Source organism: Eublepharis macularius, chromosome 14 (genome assembly GCF_028583425.1).
Source record: "Eublepharis macularius isolate TG4126 chromosome 14, MPM_Emac_v1.0, whole genome shotgun sequence".
Taxonomy (NCBI): domain Eukaryota; kingdom Metazoa; phylum Chordata; class Lepidosauria; order Squamata; family Eublepharidae; genus Eublepharis; species Eublepharis macularius.
In genome coordinates this window covers 61,977,526-61,991,793 of record NC_072803.1, presented here as the reverse complement: position 1 = coordinate 61,991,793, position 14,268 = coordinate 61,977,526, and the positions used below count along the sequence as shown (strand labels likewise).

At 49.8% G+C, this 14,268-nt stretch overlaps 1 protein-coding gene across 1 annotated transcript in view; it reads left to right on the top strand.

Annotated features, from left to right (window-relative positions):
• The first annotated feature begins 1,925 nt into the window (after positions 1-1,925).
• The window catches only part of FAM78A (family with sequence similarity 78 member A), a 37,156-nt gene continuing 24,813 nt past the window's right edge, over positions 1,926-14,268 (top strand). Inside the window, exons 1-2 of the mRNA XM_054998615.1 lie at positions 1,926-2,249; positions 3,808-4,685. Coding sequence (XP_054854590.1) covers positions 4,297-4,685 — 389 coding nt within the window. The 5' untranslated portion in view covers positions 1,926-2,249; positions 3,808-4,296. The remainder of the gene's footprint in view (positions 2,250-3,807; positions 4,686-14,268) is intronic.

The window sequence follows — 14,268 nt, the reverse complement described above, 5'->3', positions numbered from 1 at the left end:
TCTTTCAGCCTGTACTGCAAAGTGTGGAGCGGCCCTTTGAATATTAGTCGTCATTTTTCAATTGTAAGTTTCTAGACCTCATGGCTACCCATTAGTTACCATGCTCAGTTCAAGGTATTGGTTATCACTTACAAAGCTCTTCATGGCCTTGATCTAGCATACCTACGGGACCACCTCCCTCCCTATGCTGCTCCATGGCAGCTTCACTCTTCTGAACAGGGTCTCCTGCAGGTGCTAACCTGCACATGGGTGAAATCAACAGCAGCCCATACATGGACTTTCTCTGTGGTGGCCGCTACCCTGTGGAACAGCCTGCCTGAGGAGGTCAGGAGAGCCCCCACTCCCTGGCTTTCCGCAAACAATGCAAAACTGAATTATTCAAAAAGGCTTTCTACTCAGAAAGGAGGGCTGTATTGTAGGGAGGGGGGTCTCAGATGCTCCACTAATGAGTTAGGAACCATAGATTCAACACTATATTGTACCGGATTCCTGCTAATGTTATGTCTTTGAGAGCCAGTGGTTAAGAGCGGCGGGACTCTAATCTGGCGAGCCAGGTTTGAGTCCTCACTCCTCCACTTGAAGCCAGCTGGGTGACCTTGGGTCAGTCACAGCTCTCTGGAGCTCTCTCAGCCCCACCCACCTTACAGGGTGTTTTATTGTGGGGATAATAACAACATACTTTGTAAACTGTTCTGAGTGGGCATTAAGTTGTCCTGAAGGGTGGTATATAAATCAAATGTTGTTGTTATTTGTGAAGTTGTATCTATTTACCCTATAGCATTGTTTATGGAATTGTTCCTGGTACTGACTGTGCTAATCTCACTGTGTGATCCACTTTGAGTCCGAGTGAGAAAGGCAGACTATAAATGGTATAAATACGTAAATGGTTACAGAAAAACCACAACTCATATCAGCATTGAATGATTCAGAGTCCCTTGAATTGTTCACAAGCATTTCTTTTTTATTTTTAAAATGAAAACGTACCCTGACTGTCGAGCTCCAGCACTTCTGCCTGGCTGGAGCTGAAACCCCTCAGACTCACCCACCTCACGGTGTCATTTGTGAAGTTGAATGAAAGCCCAGCGGTTGTTTGAACACACCGATGTGAATGAAGAAGGTTGGCCAAAAGCTCCTTAGAGCTGCTGTAGCAGAATGGTTAAGTGACTGGGCTATGAACCAGCATTCTGCTGGTTTAAATCCCCCGTCTACCTTGAGCGCAGCAGGTGGCTTTGGGTAAGCCCCTCCTCTCAGCCCAGCTCCCCAGTTGTATTGCAGGGATTAAAATAATACACTGCCTTTGTTCACCGCTGTCTAGAATAGTTCATTCATCTGTCTAGAACAGCAGTATATAAGCACAATTATTCACAGCCTGTCCTCAGGTCCCTGCCCCAGAATGCTTCCAATCATACAATTCCATCAGTGCTGGTGGGGAAATGCGTGCAAGGGCAGAAGGAAGGGGCTGAGGCCTTTTGTTCATACCTAACAGGAGAGGGTGGAGAAGAAATGAGAAGGCAGGATCTTGCCGGCTGAGCGTGCAGGCGATGTCCTGGGAGGGCGAGGAAGGGTGCCCGAAGGACTACAGTTCCCAGGCTCCTGCGCGTGCGGGGAGGCAGGGCCTGGAGCGCGAAAGCCGCTGCAGTTAAGCGAGCCGTCCAGGGGGAGGGCACGATGAGCCGGGGAGCTCGGCTCGCGTCCTGGGGCTGGCCCGGGGAGCGCTGGCGCGGCATGCCCGGAGCCGCTTCGCAACGCCAGCCGAGCCGCAGAGGGAGGGCGGCCGCCTCGGGCATGGCTCGGCCGGGGCGCTGCCGACTCTGACCCGCTCCCGATGCGGCAGCAGAGCCCGAGCGCCGGGCCGGGGCTCTGCCGCTTGACTGGGAGGGCGCCGCCCGCCCGCGCCTCTGCAAGAGCCCCGCGCAGGGCATGGAGCAGCCCCGCGCGGGCGCCGCCGGCCCTTCTGCACCTTCTGCACCAGCAGCTGGAAGAGGCGCCGCCGCCGCCGGCCCCGCTCGCGCGCCCGCACCTGCCCGCCGCCGGCCCCTGGCAGAGCCGCCCGCCCCGCGCTGCCAACGCCTGCCTCGGGCGAGCCGCTGAAGGCGCCCCCGCCGCGCGCACGGCGCCCCCGGGAGGCGTCTCGCCTGCATGCGCGCCCAGCGCCCGCCGGACCGCAAGCCCCGCGGGGATGTTGCAAGCCGCAGTGCCCGACCCGCCGCGACGGGCGGCAGCCGCAGGAGCCGGGCGGGCGGCAGCGGGTAGGTGGCCCAGGAGAGCCCCCGGGGCGGCGGGGCGGGCCACCCGCGCGAGAGCGAGACCCCGGGCGGGCCCCCTCCGGCGCGCTCCCCCCACCCCACCCCACGCCGCCAGGCGGGGCAGGCGCTGCCCATTGGCTCCGGGGCGGCCAGGGCGCGCCGCTGCCTCCCGCTCTGCCTTGCAAGCCCGGCGGGCGCACAGAGGCGCCTCCCTCTCGCCTGCCGACACGCGGGCTGCGCCGGGCCCCGGGCAGGCGCAAGCGGCCCCTCGGCGGAGCGCGCCAAAGAGCCGGGACGCCGGCCGGGGAGCGGGACGGGCCAGGCGGGACGGGCCCGGCAGGTGGTGCGCCCCCGCCCGCGCCCGCGCCCGCGCCGCATCTCAGGTGGGTGTCGGCGGGGATGTCACGGAGGGGCGATTGTGCGGTGCGCCGTTCGGTCACCGCCCGAAGGACTGACGCGCGCCGGGCGGGCAGGGAGCGCCAGAGCGGCCGCCCGCGGGTCTCAGCCGCCAGCCTCGGCAGCTTCTCGGCGCCGGAGCCCGGCAGCGGGAAAGTTGCGGCCGAACTTCCCGCCGTCTTCGCCCTGTTCGGGGGCTCTCGGAGGGACGCGGTTTTGGAAGTAAGGCAGCAGCCGGGCAGGGGGCCCTTCAGCGCCCGGCCAAGGACAGCCCGGCCGAGGCCAGCCGGCCGGAGTCCCTCCATCCCGTCCATCCCTCCATTGAGAATGAGCTTTACAAAACGTACCTTAAAAAGGGTTTGAACTTCGCTTGGATCGAGCCCACTGTTTTTGCATCCCGAACGGGAGCTAAACGAAGTGGAGGGGGTGGTGGGGAGGGGGGAGCAGAGAAATAAAGAGGAGAGAAATAAAGGGGATACTTGAGCAAAATACTGTAAGAGTCGGATTTCCGAACCATCTGTTTGGGAGATATTTCGATTTATTATTTTGCTCTTCATTTATCTTCTTTTAAAATTGTTCTTGCCGTTTCCCTGAGAGTCAGCATTCTGGGAAGGGAGGAAGGAACTGAACGTTTCTATGTAGATCTTTTAAGTCAGAAGAAAGAGCCGCAGTCCAGCCTAGAGTTCATTCATTTCATGTAAGCTTTGATATATCGTTATCAAAATCAGGAGAAAAGTTATGTGGCATCTCAAAGGCTGGCAAATGCTTTTTTGTCATTGGATTTTGTGGGCCAGAACCGGCTCCCTCTCTCTTTCATCTGGCCCAGGAAAGAGGTTGCCAGTGGACTTCTGTTGGTCTTTAAGGTGCCACAAAGATTCTCCATTCGAAGACAGGAAGACCCCCGCAGTTGGTTGTTTACACACACCCCTTTCTTGTCATGCCTGGATTTTTCTTTTTAAATGCAAAAGGGGGCAATTTTGACATGCAGCTAACCTCTGTGATTTATTATTTATTGCTTGCTGGTTTTCCTTTATAACATCAGTGAAGTGTTTTAGAAGCCCAGGGAAAAATGGATCCATGTCTGTTAAATCTTATCAGTCTCTTTCTTCTTTTATTTTTGTGAGTTTTTAAAAATAAATATCCTTTTTTCTTTGTTTCCACCAAGGGGAAGTTATGAATGACTGGAAGTCAGGAAGCAAAATCTCCAGGCTGACAGCGAGAAGCTAAGGGCAAAGGAAGAAGGGGAGGGGGTGGATTTCTTATTCACCAAAACTGTCCTGCTTTAAAAGAAAGTTTAAAAATCCAAAGAAAATAAAAGGGAATACAAGGCCAGCTTATGTTTGAGAGTAAACGACGGATTGCATTTTTTTTTAGAAAAAAGGGAAAGTTGGCTTGTGTCCTCCGAGCAAGAGAAGAGAAGGAGGATCGCTCCGCTCAAGAATTATTTATTGAACTCAAGCATTTTCTTTTATATAAAACTTTCCTCCCCACCTCCAAAATATTTGAGAGACTTTTCCAACTGTCCCGACGAGGAGAGAGTTGGATACAAACGAGCCGCCTACAAAGCGCAGCGGAATTTGTGGCCCTCGTGCAGCTGGTATTCAAGTTAAATTAACACGGCTCAAAACTTTCTCCACGATGCATTTTCTATCCTATGGATATCAGTTTGGAGACACCAGATGAGGAGGGCCTGAGTTTGCTCGTGTGCCGTGCCAGGTCCATGCCTGGCCTCCCCCAGGACTGCTGGAGTGTGTTGGGAATTGTACTGGTGCTGTGGGCCATGGGCTGCATTCAGAGCATTAGCTGCAAATCCAAAGGCATCCGGGAAAGCATTTCCGTCGTCGAAGTCAAAGCCTCCATCGACCCCGTCCCTACCAACATCGACGAGTCATCCAGCGTGGTTCTGAGGTACCGGACTCCGCACTTCCGGGCCTCTGCTCAGGTGCTGATGCCGCCGATCCTCAAGAAAGAGACCTGGATCGTGGGCTGGATCCAGGCTTGTAGCCACATGGAGTTTTACAATCACTATGGGGATTATGGAATGTAAGTCACCATTTAGTCTTTCCTTCGGTCAACGGGCAGCAACCCCCACCTTTGTGGCGGATGGGGTGGGGGTGGGGGCTTCTCTGTCGGTTGTATGACTTGCACTGTGTGATCAGCTTTCAGTCTCCGGGAGAAAGGCAGACTATAACTATAGTAAATAAATACAGATTGCAAGGAGCTCTCTTGAGGATCCTTGTCTGGGGGGTTGGCTTTTCCGGGGTCCCTGCAGTAGTGTCTCTGCGGGCAGCGTTTTACATTTCCACAGTAGATGAGAGAGGCAACTTGTTTAGTGCATGGAGTACGCTAGAGAGTCTGTTGATGTGGAGCTGTCTGTCTCTGGTGATCCCCAACCAGGGCTTTTTTTCTGGGAAAAGAGGTGGTGGAACTCAGGACCGCACAATGACGTCACTTTGGGTCAGCTGGAACAAGGGGGGAGTTTTTTAAAGTTTAAATTGCCCTCGGGGGGGGGGGGAATGGTCACATGGTCGGTGGCCCCGCCCCCTGATCTCCAGACAGAGGGGAGTTGAGATTGCCCTCCGTGCCGCTGTCTGGAGATCAGGGGGCGGGGCCACCGGCCATGTGACCTTTTTCAAGAGGTGCCGGAACTCCTTTCCATTGTGTTCCCGCTGAAAAAAAGCCCTGTCCCCAACTATTAAGAGTCAAATCTAAGAGTCAAGACACCAACGGCCCCAGTCCTGGGTTCTGACTCTTGGTCATACTGGAAGGGACGGAATCTTGGGACAATGCAATGGAATCTTGGGACCGTCTCGGGGGTCTGGCTTGGCTGTCTGCAGATACTTGCCAAGGACCCCTTTGTTAAGATGTTTTGTAGCCTGTCTGGTTGTGGCCACTAGTTGCCATTGCTGTGCTGTGATGCAACGGGTGGGGGGAATCACCTGGCCATTGGCACGACTGGTCAAGCAAGAGGGCAGGTCTTTTAGTGCAGGGATGGGGCCCTTTCCTTTTGGAGTAATGGCCTTTCTCATCAAGGAAGAAGTATATGTCTCTTTATGTCAATATAGCACTTTGGCTGTTCCTCAGTAGGGCCTTTTCAGGTTTTTGTATCTCCTAGCAGTGAGTGACCAAGAGACAAACAAGTTAAAGACTCAGGGCAGGTTCCCCTATACGAAATCTCACAGAAGGGCCACATTTTACATTTTACAGCTGACAGAACAGAGAGGTGGCAGCTTAGCAGATGTAGGGACAAGCTGGGCTTCAGATGCATGGTTTGAAGTCCAAAACTCCTACTTCCATTGAACCACCTCAGTCTACAAATTGAAATAACTTACATTTCCTTTTTAATAATATTTCTCTTTGCTCCTCCCTCCACCTCTTGCCTGTCTGGTGTAGTGGTTAGGATAGTTTCAAAATCCTGCTGAGATAGGAAGTTCAGTGAGCCAGTCAATTTCTCTCTTTCATCCTAGCTTACTTTGCAGAGTAGCCATGAGCAGGGCTTTTTTCCAGCTGGAACGTGGTGGAACAGAGTTCCGGAACCTCTTGAAAATGGTCACCTGGCTGGTGTCCCCGCCCCCTGATCTCCAGACAGAGGGGAGTTCAGATTGCCCTCCGCACCGCCAAGCGGTGCGGAGGGCAATCTCAACTCCCCTCTGTCTGGAGATCAGGGGGCGGGGCCACCAGCCATGAGACCATTTTCTCTCGAGGGCAACCTACTGAGTTCCACCACCTCTTTTCCCAGAAAAGAAGCCCTGGCCGTCAGGATAATATGGAAGAGAGTAGCATACTGCCGCTCCAAGCCTGGTCTTCTGAAAAATAGGATAAATGGGATGGATAGATACCATCTAGAACAGATGCCAGCTCTTGCGATTAACTGGGGTGTTTGAATTTGGCTATGGAATTGTTTAGTGTTTCATATGAATCTTTGTACGACTTAAAATAAAAAGATAATTGAAGTGAAAGCTTTTCCGATCACTTCAAAATCGCTTTACAGTATTCTACTATTTTGAAGCTTGGAAACGTAACAACATATTTTTTAAAAAACTTTTTTAACTAGATAACGTTTTGTCCCTGCAGAGAATAGGTTCTCCTGTCACTATTTTTTAAAAAACGTATTTGTTTATTTAAAAAATGTCAGTAAGTTTCTAGACTTTGTGAGTATAGGCTTATTGGAAATCAGGACATAGAGGTGAAAATGTGAGAATTAAAGAGGTGATTTCTTGAAAAGTATGAATGAATTTGTTTTAAAGCAAAAAAAAATATCCCCTCTGTAAAGGGAAGCACGAAGGTGTGGACTCCAAATGAAGTTCATTGCGTGGCTTCTAGGAGACTGTGCTCTCTCAGCCGGACCTACTTTCCATTAAGAGATTGCATTTTTAAAAATGGTAAATTAGAACCCAAGACTGCTTTGGGATCCTGGAAGAATGAGGCAATACACTTTTCTATAAATAAAGTAAAATGCTCCGTGTGTAGAGAAGTGCAGCAAAGGACATTAACAAACAATTCAAATGACTTCTCAGGGCACTGGTCAAGACTTCAGCGGGCTAACTCAAGGTTGTTTGGTCAGTGAAGGGTAGGAGCTCTGAACATAGGAGAAGGGGTGTGATATGTCCCCAAACTACAATTCATCTTGCACACTGGGGAAAGCTATAATAGGCACATGTATGCTCAAACATTTATGTGCAGCTAAACCTCTATTGTCATATAGAGGCTTTGGCCCAACAGTAGATCCTAGAGAGATTGCAGATTTTACTCCTGTTCTGCTTGCTGGACCCAAGCAGGGAACAGATTTTTGGAGGGGCTATTCTGGAGTAGTTGGAACCTGTTTGGCAGGTTACTTTTCCAATATATTCTGAAAAGCACAGAGCAATTGGTGGCATGTTGTGCTTGTGTGATTTTTTTTTTTTTTGCAAACTCCAGTGGTAGTTGCATTCTCCCAAAGACCTATCATCACTGTGTGCTAGTCTATATCCAGTTATTTTAAGGACAAGTAAGCAAAGCTGTTGTTCCATTCATAAGACAGTCATAAACACTGTATAGTTTTTTTTTAAAAATGTCACAGTTTGATTTGAGTCCAGTGGCACCTTAGAGACCAACAAGATTTTCAGAATGCGAGCTTCTTCAGACACAGTTTGATGTTCATCTTTGCTGGTGTCCCAGTGTTTGCTGTTAATGGCTACCAGTCTGTTTGGATGGGCTTTGTTTTGCACAGACACCAGTTTGCAAAGCCATTGAGCATGCCCCGTAGACCTGTTGTCACAACACACTGTTTCATGGGCAATTCGTGAATGGAAGAAGAGTCAGCATCCACAGCTGCTGTGTGGCCACAAACCTGTTCAGCGACCACTTACATGGGATTGGAGGAAGGCATGGAAATCTGAGTCTCACCTCTGGTCAGATTGTCGAAAAGGACACGTTCCAAGTTTTCCGCTTTCCTCGCAGAGACCCTGCTGTGCATGCAGAAGGAAAACGGGGTTGCACCCACCTGTAACTTGTTTATCGAGTGTTCTTCTGTGCAGGCACATATAGAATCATAGAGTTGGAAGGGGCCATAGAGACCATCTAGTCCAACCCCCTGCCCAGTGCAGGATCAGCCTAAAGCATCCCTGACAAACATTCATCCAGCCTCTTCTTGAAAACTGCCAGTGAAGGGGAGCTCACCACCTCCCTAGGCAGCTGATTCCACCTTTGAACTACTCTGACCGTGAAAAAGTTTTTCCTAATATCCAGCCAGTACCTTTGTGCATGTAATTTAAGCCCGTTACTTTGAGTCCTACCCTCTGCTGCCAACTGGAACAGCTCCCTGCCCTCCTCCAAATGACAGCCTTTCAAATACTTAAAGAGAGCAATCATGTCCCCCCTCAACCTCCTCTTCTCCAAACTAAACATTCCCAAGGCCCTCAGCCTTTCTTCGTAGGGCTCAGTCTCCAGACCCCTGATCATCCTCGTCGCTCTCCTCTGCACCCTCTCGATTTTGGCCACATCCTTTTTGAAGTGAGGCCTCCAGAACTGCACAGAGTACTCCAGGTGTGGCCTGACCAAGGCAGTATAGAGAGGGGCTATGACCTCCTGCGATTTTGACGCTATGGCCCCTTTGATACAACCCAGGATTGAATTGGCCTTTTTTGCCACCGCATCACACTGACTGCTCATATTTAGTTTACAGTCCACTCTTACCCCAAGATCCCTTTCACATATACTACTGCCCAGAAGTGTATCCCCCACCCAGTATTTGTGCTTCCCATTTTTGTGTGGGAACTGCACATGCACAGTCCCCATGTGGGGACTGCACAGAAGACACAGTGATGAAAACGGGGTTGCACCTACTGTAACTCTTGTTCATCGAGTGTTCTTCTGTGCAGGCGCACATGGGAACTGCACAGGCCTGCGCATGCACAGTTGCCATGTGCACCTGCACAGAAGACCTGATGATGTACCCAGTTCCATCCTTGGCATCTCCATCTAAAAAAATCTCAGAAGTGCCCTGGAGTGGACCAAGTATCTGAGTTTGTGTAAGGCAACATTGTATGTAGCCCCAGTAGAGTGACTCAGTCATATTCTTTGCTGGCTCCATTCGCAAGGATTTAAGGAGAAAATGTTCTGATTTGAAATCCAGATTGTCCAGCTGTGAAGCTGGTTATAATGTCATGGAGGACAGTGTCTTCCAGAGGCCTCTAGCCCTATGCCTGCAAGATCTGGATAAAACAGGGTTGCACCTACCTGTAACTGTTGTTCATCGAGTGTTTTTCTGTGCAGGCACACATGGGATCTGTGCATGTGCAGGCTGGTCTGTGCATGCGCAGTTCCCATGTGGGGACTGCACAGAAGACACAATGCTGAACTAACAGTTTCTTTCTTTTTCAGCTTGTACTTTATAGGTGTAGGTTAGGCTGAGAGTGTGTGGCTGGCCCAAGGTCGCCCAGTGAGCTTCCGTGGCATAGTGGGGATTTGAATTGGGGTCTCTCAGATCCTAATCCAGTACTCTGACCACTATACAACACTGGCTCCAACAACCACTAGGAGCACGGGAAAGCAGACACTCTGTATTTCCTCAGAGCTCTGACTTTTTGTGTCTCTTTCTTGATCCCTATTTTGGAAAACCTCTTCTTCTCCACAGTTTCCTTTTTCCATCGAAGCCCTGAAATAAAGTACAAAGGGGACACTTTGAGGACATGCTCAGTTCGGGTCGCTGTCCTGTAATGTTTGCACGCTGCAAACAGATCCCCGTCACAAGGCTGCTACAGCGGTGAGATGCTGCTGCTGGCAAAACTTGGCATCTCCCTCCAGTGATGATAAAGATCCAGCCAGGAGGAGCATCGCGTGAGCCCCGTTCGCTGCAAAGGCTGACTTGCTGGTCTGGCCAAAGCGGACCAGGTGGGGCGACTGCTTCTGCTGCAGGGGCAGTGAATCAGTCTTTCAAAAGCACCCCTTCCACTCCTTCACCAAGCAAAATGAAGAAGTCTTCCCAACATACCTTTAAACAGGGCTCATTTCGAGGGGGAACACGCAGGAACGCAGTTCCGGCAGTTCCCCAAAGAGGTCACGTGTCAGGTGGCCCCACCCCCCTGGTTTTCGGCCATTTTGGGCCCGTTTCAGCCTGGATTGGGGCCGAAACAGCCCAGATTGGGCCTCTGACGGGTGGTGGATCACTCTCCCACTCAGCAGCAGCCCGATCCTGACCATTTTAGACCCCTTTTGGCCATTTTCAGACCCCTTTTGCCATTTTGGGCCCAATTTTGGCCCAGAATGGCCAGGATTGGGTGTAAAATGTGCACTTAAATTTATGGTTAATGTACTGGCTAAGTGCTGTAATAATAGAGAGAAGAGCCAGGATTGGGTCCAAAACAGCCAGGATAGGTGACGTCAGGGGGTGTGGCATATGCAAATCAGTTATGCTAATGACACACTTCCGGTGATGGCAAGGGGCGTGGCATATACTAATAAGTTATGCTAATGATTTCCTCCAGCTCTTTTTCTACAAAATGACCCCTGCCTTTAAAGATTTAGGATCTGCCTTGACTGCGAGTTCATTGCATGGGGATTCATTGCATGGTCTTTGGCAGTTAACTATTTCTCAGCCTTCATTCCCCTCAGCTGAGGTGGAGCCATGGCTCAGTGGGAGAGCATCTACTTGGCATTCAAAAGGTTCCAGGTTCAATCCCCAGTAATTCCGGTATTAAAAAGGATCGGGCAGTAGGTGATGTGAAAGACCTTCCACCTGAGACCTGGGCCGTTTTCACACTGCTTACCTTCTCTCAGAACGACCTGGAATGTGACGCAAAAAATGCAGACGATCGTGTTTTCTCGCGTGAGATTTGTGTGACGTCGTGTTTTTTACGCGACGTTCTGGGTCGTTCCAAGGGAAGGTAAGCAGTGTGAAAACGGCCCTGTTCTCATTTAGTTTAAAACAGCTTCATAACAATTATCTATCCAATCGGAATGATATTAATCTGACAATTATTGTGGGAACACCTGCAATACACATTTCAAAAGGCTTTTTATTTTATTTTTTGTGCGATTTATATCCTGCCCTCCCTGCAAACGAGCTCAGGACAGATCACAACATCATAAAATCATAAAACCCACAATTAAATACAATAAATAGTTAAAATCATTAAAAAATAATAAAATCCACAGATCTCGTTAAAAAGTGGAGTGGAACAAAGGAATACAGGCAAGGGACCGGCAGGATAGTTCACTAGCTCCTCAACCACTCTCATAGGCCTGGCGGAACATGTCTGTTTTACAGGCCCGGAGGAACGGTATTAAGTCCCGCAGGGCCCGGGTCACAAGTGGGAGAGCGTTCCACCAGGCTGGAGCCAGAGCCGAAAAGGCTCTGGCCCTGGTTGAGGCCAAGCGAAATCCAGCAGACGTTTATCCCCAGAGCGTAATGCCCTCCGGGGAACATACAGGAGATTTGCAGATTTAGCGTTGCTCATGACATAGTGATTTTGAGCCTGCTTCAAAAGTGTCCGCTCATAGCACCCCGTCCATACAGGCCACGTGGCAGCTGGGCTGTCTGTTTGGTGGATGGACTGCAGAGAAAACGTCTGGTCAGCCCAGAGTAGTCTGTCTTGGATTAACTCGCTGCAAACAGGCACCCTCCCTTTCTGTTCTTTGAAGAAAGGCTTCGCAATGAAAAGAGAACTCCAGAATATGCCTGAAGATTTATTATCCAATAATTACCAAACTTCTGTTGCGTTTTGGGCTCTAGAGATCTGTAGAGAAACGGCTTAGCGCGGTAGTTTCCAGCACGTGTTGCAAAGAACCCTGGAGGAGGGCAGGCGTTGGAAGTGGATCAAGTATTCCCTGATGAGAAGATCAGTAATTGGCAGCCAGCCTTCCCAGAGAGACAGCTGGCCCATCGCGGCTGCTGCTCACTTGCGGTGTGCTGCTGGAGGGGAGTGCTGGTTGCACGCTCAGTTCATACAGGCTGAACGCCTGCTCTGGATTCCCTGGAGCGTGCTTCAGCATCTTCTGCAACGTGCCTCCCTCTGCAAGAAGCAAATGGGTAGTTAATCTCCCCCCTTGCAAAATACCAGAATTCAGGAACAACCAGATAGGAGATTTGGGACAAAAGAGAGAAAGTACTTCTTCACACAATGCAGTTAACTTGTGGACCTCAGAGCCACAGGATGTAACGATGGCCACTAAGCTTAAATGGCTTTAAAAGTGGATTAGCCAGACTCAGTGGGCAAAAGGTTCATCGATGGCTGTTGTTCACAATGGAGAAATGAAACCTCCATGTCCAGAAGCAGTATATCTGCTGAGAGAGACAAGAGGGTGTCTGTGACCTCTGTACCCTGCCTCTAGGCTTTCTGGGGGCATTTGGATGGCCCCAATGGAAAACATGATACTAGACTTTAATAATAATAATAATGATGATGATGATGATGATGATGATGATGATGATGATGATGATGATGATGATGATGACATTCAATTTATATACTGCCCTTCAGGACAACTTAATACCCACTCAGAGCGGTCTACAAAGTATGTCTTTATTATCCCAATGGACCTCTGCTCTGATCCAGCTGGGCTCTTATCACTCATGTTCTTAGGGATTTCTGTGGCCAGGGCTTTTTTTCAGGGGGAACACGGGAGAACGGAGTTCCGGCACCTCTTGAAAATGGTCACATGGCCGGTGGCTCCGCCCCCTGATCTTCTGACAGAGGGGAGTTTAGATTGCCGTGGCGCAGAGGGCAACCTAAACTCCCCTCTGTCTGGAGATCAGGGGGCAGGGCCACCGGTCATGTGACCATTTTTGCCGAGGGCAATTTAAACTTTAAAAAACTCCCCCCTTGTTCCAGCTGACCCAAAGTGACGTCATTGTGCGGTCCCGAGTTCCACCACCTCTTTTCCCAGAAAAAAGCCCTGTCTGTGGCAGATAGTATAAAAAAGTTCAGTGAAGGCTTCGCCTCAGTTATGTACAGGAGAGCCCGAGGTCTTTCTGTGAGAGATGGGGAACATCCCCGGATGAACGTGGAAGATTATGCAAAGTAGGACTTAACAGAATTTTGGGGCGTCCTTAGTTAGGGCAGAGCTTTGTCCCTTTCAGGGATGTCCCGAGTGACTTTCGTGCATTTTAAACATTTTAAAATAACTTTTTAAAAATAAATCTCTCGTGGAGATAGGAGGAAGACCGTATAGGTTTCTACCTGCTTTGTAGAAACAGGGCCTCTGCTCACAAAAGTCCTGGGATGGCTGACAAAAAACCTGACTGAAATATAAATATATTAAGACAGTTTAAATGGTATTTAATTTTTAACTGAAAAATGATTTTGTATCTTGCAAAGTAAACTCTGACTCATGAAACCTTATATCCTGTAACATTTTCTTGGTCTTTAAGGTGCAACTGGACTCAAATTTTGTTCTAATCTTTTAAAAACTATTTATAGAACTTTAAAAAAAAATAACCATAACAACAGCCATAGAGAAACACGATGTAAACATATCATAGAGCAAATAAACAGCAACTAGGCCTACACACTATGGTATCAATAGATTTAAACATACATTAACACTCTAGAAGAATGCAAAAAGGTTAGAGACATGTCATAAGGCTTTGACTGTTCTACGTTATTAAGGCCAGGGCTCATTTCGAGGGGGAACGCACAGGAACGCAGTTCCGGTAGTTCTCCAAAGAGGTCACATGTCAGGTGGCCCCGCCCACCTAATTTTCGGCCATTTTGGACCCATTGCGGCCTGGATTGGGTCTGAAGTGGCCAGGATCGGGGCCAAAACAGCCAGGATTGGTCCCGAAATGGCCCAGATTGGGTCTCTGATGGGTGGTGGATCACTCTCCCACTCAGCAGCGGCCCAATCCTGACCATTTTGGGCCCCTTTTCGGCCATTTTCAGCCCCTTTTTGCCATTTTGGGCCTAATTTCGGCCTTGGACGGCCAGGATTGTGTCCAAAACAGCCAGGATAGGTGATGTCAGGAGGTGTGGCATATGCAAACCATTTATGCTAATGACACACTTCCGGTGATGGCAAGGGGTGTGGCATATGCTAATGAGTTATGCTAATGAGTTCCTGCAGCTCTTTTTCTACAAAATGGCCCCTGAAGGTTGACTGGAATGACGGATTATCTATGGTTAGCTGAGACCTTGTCCATAATGAAGAA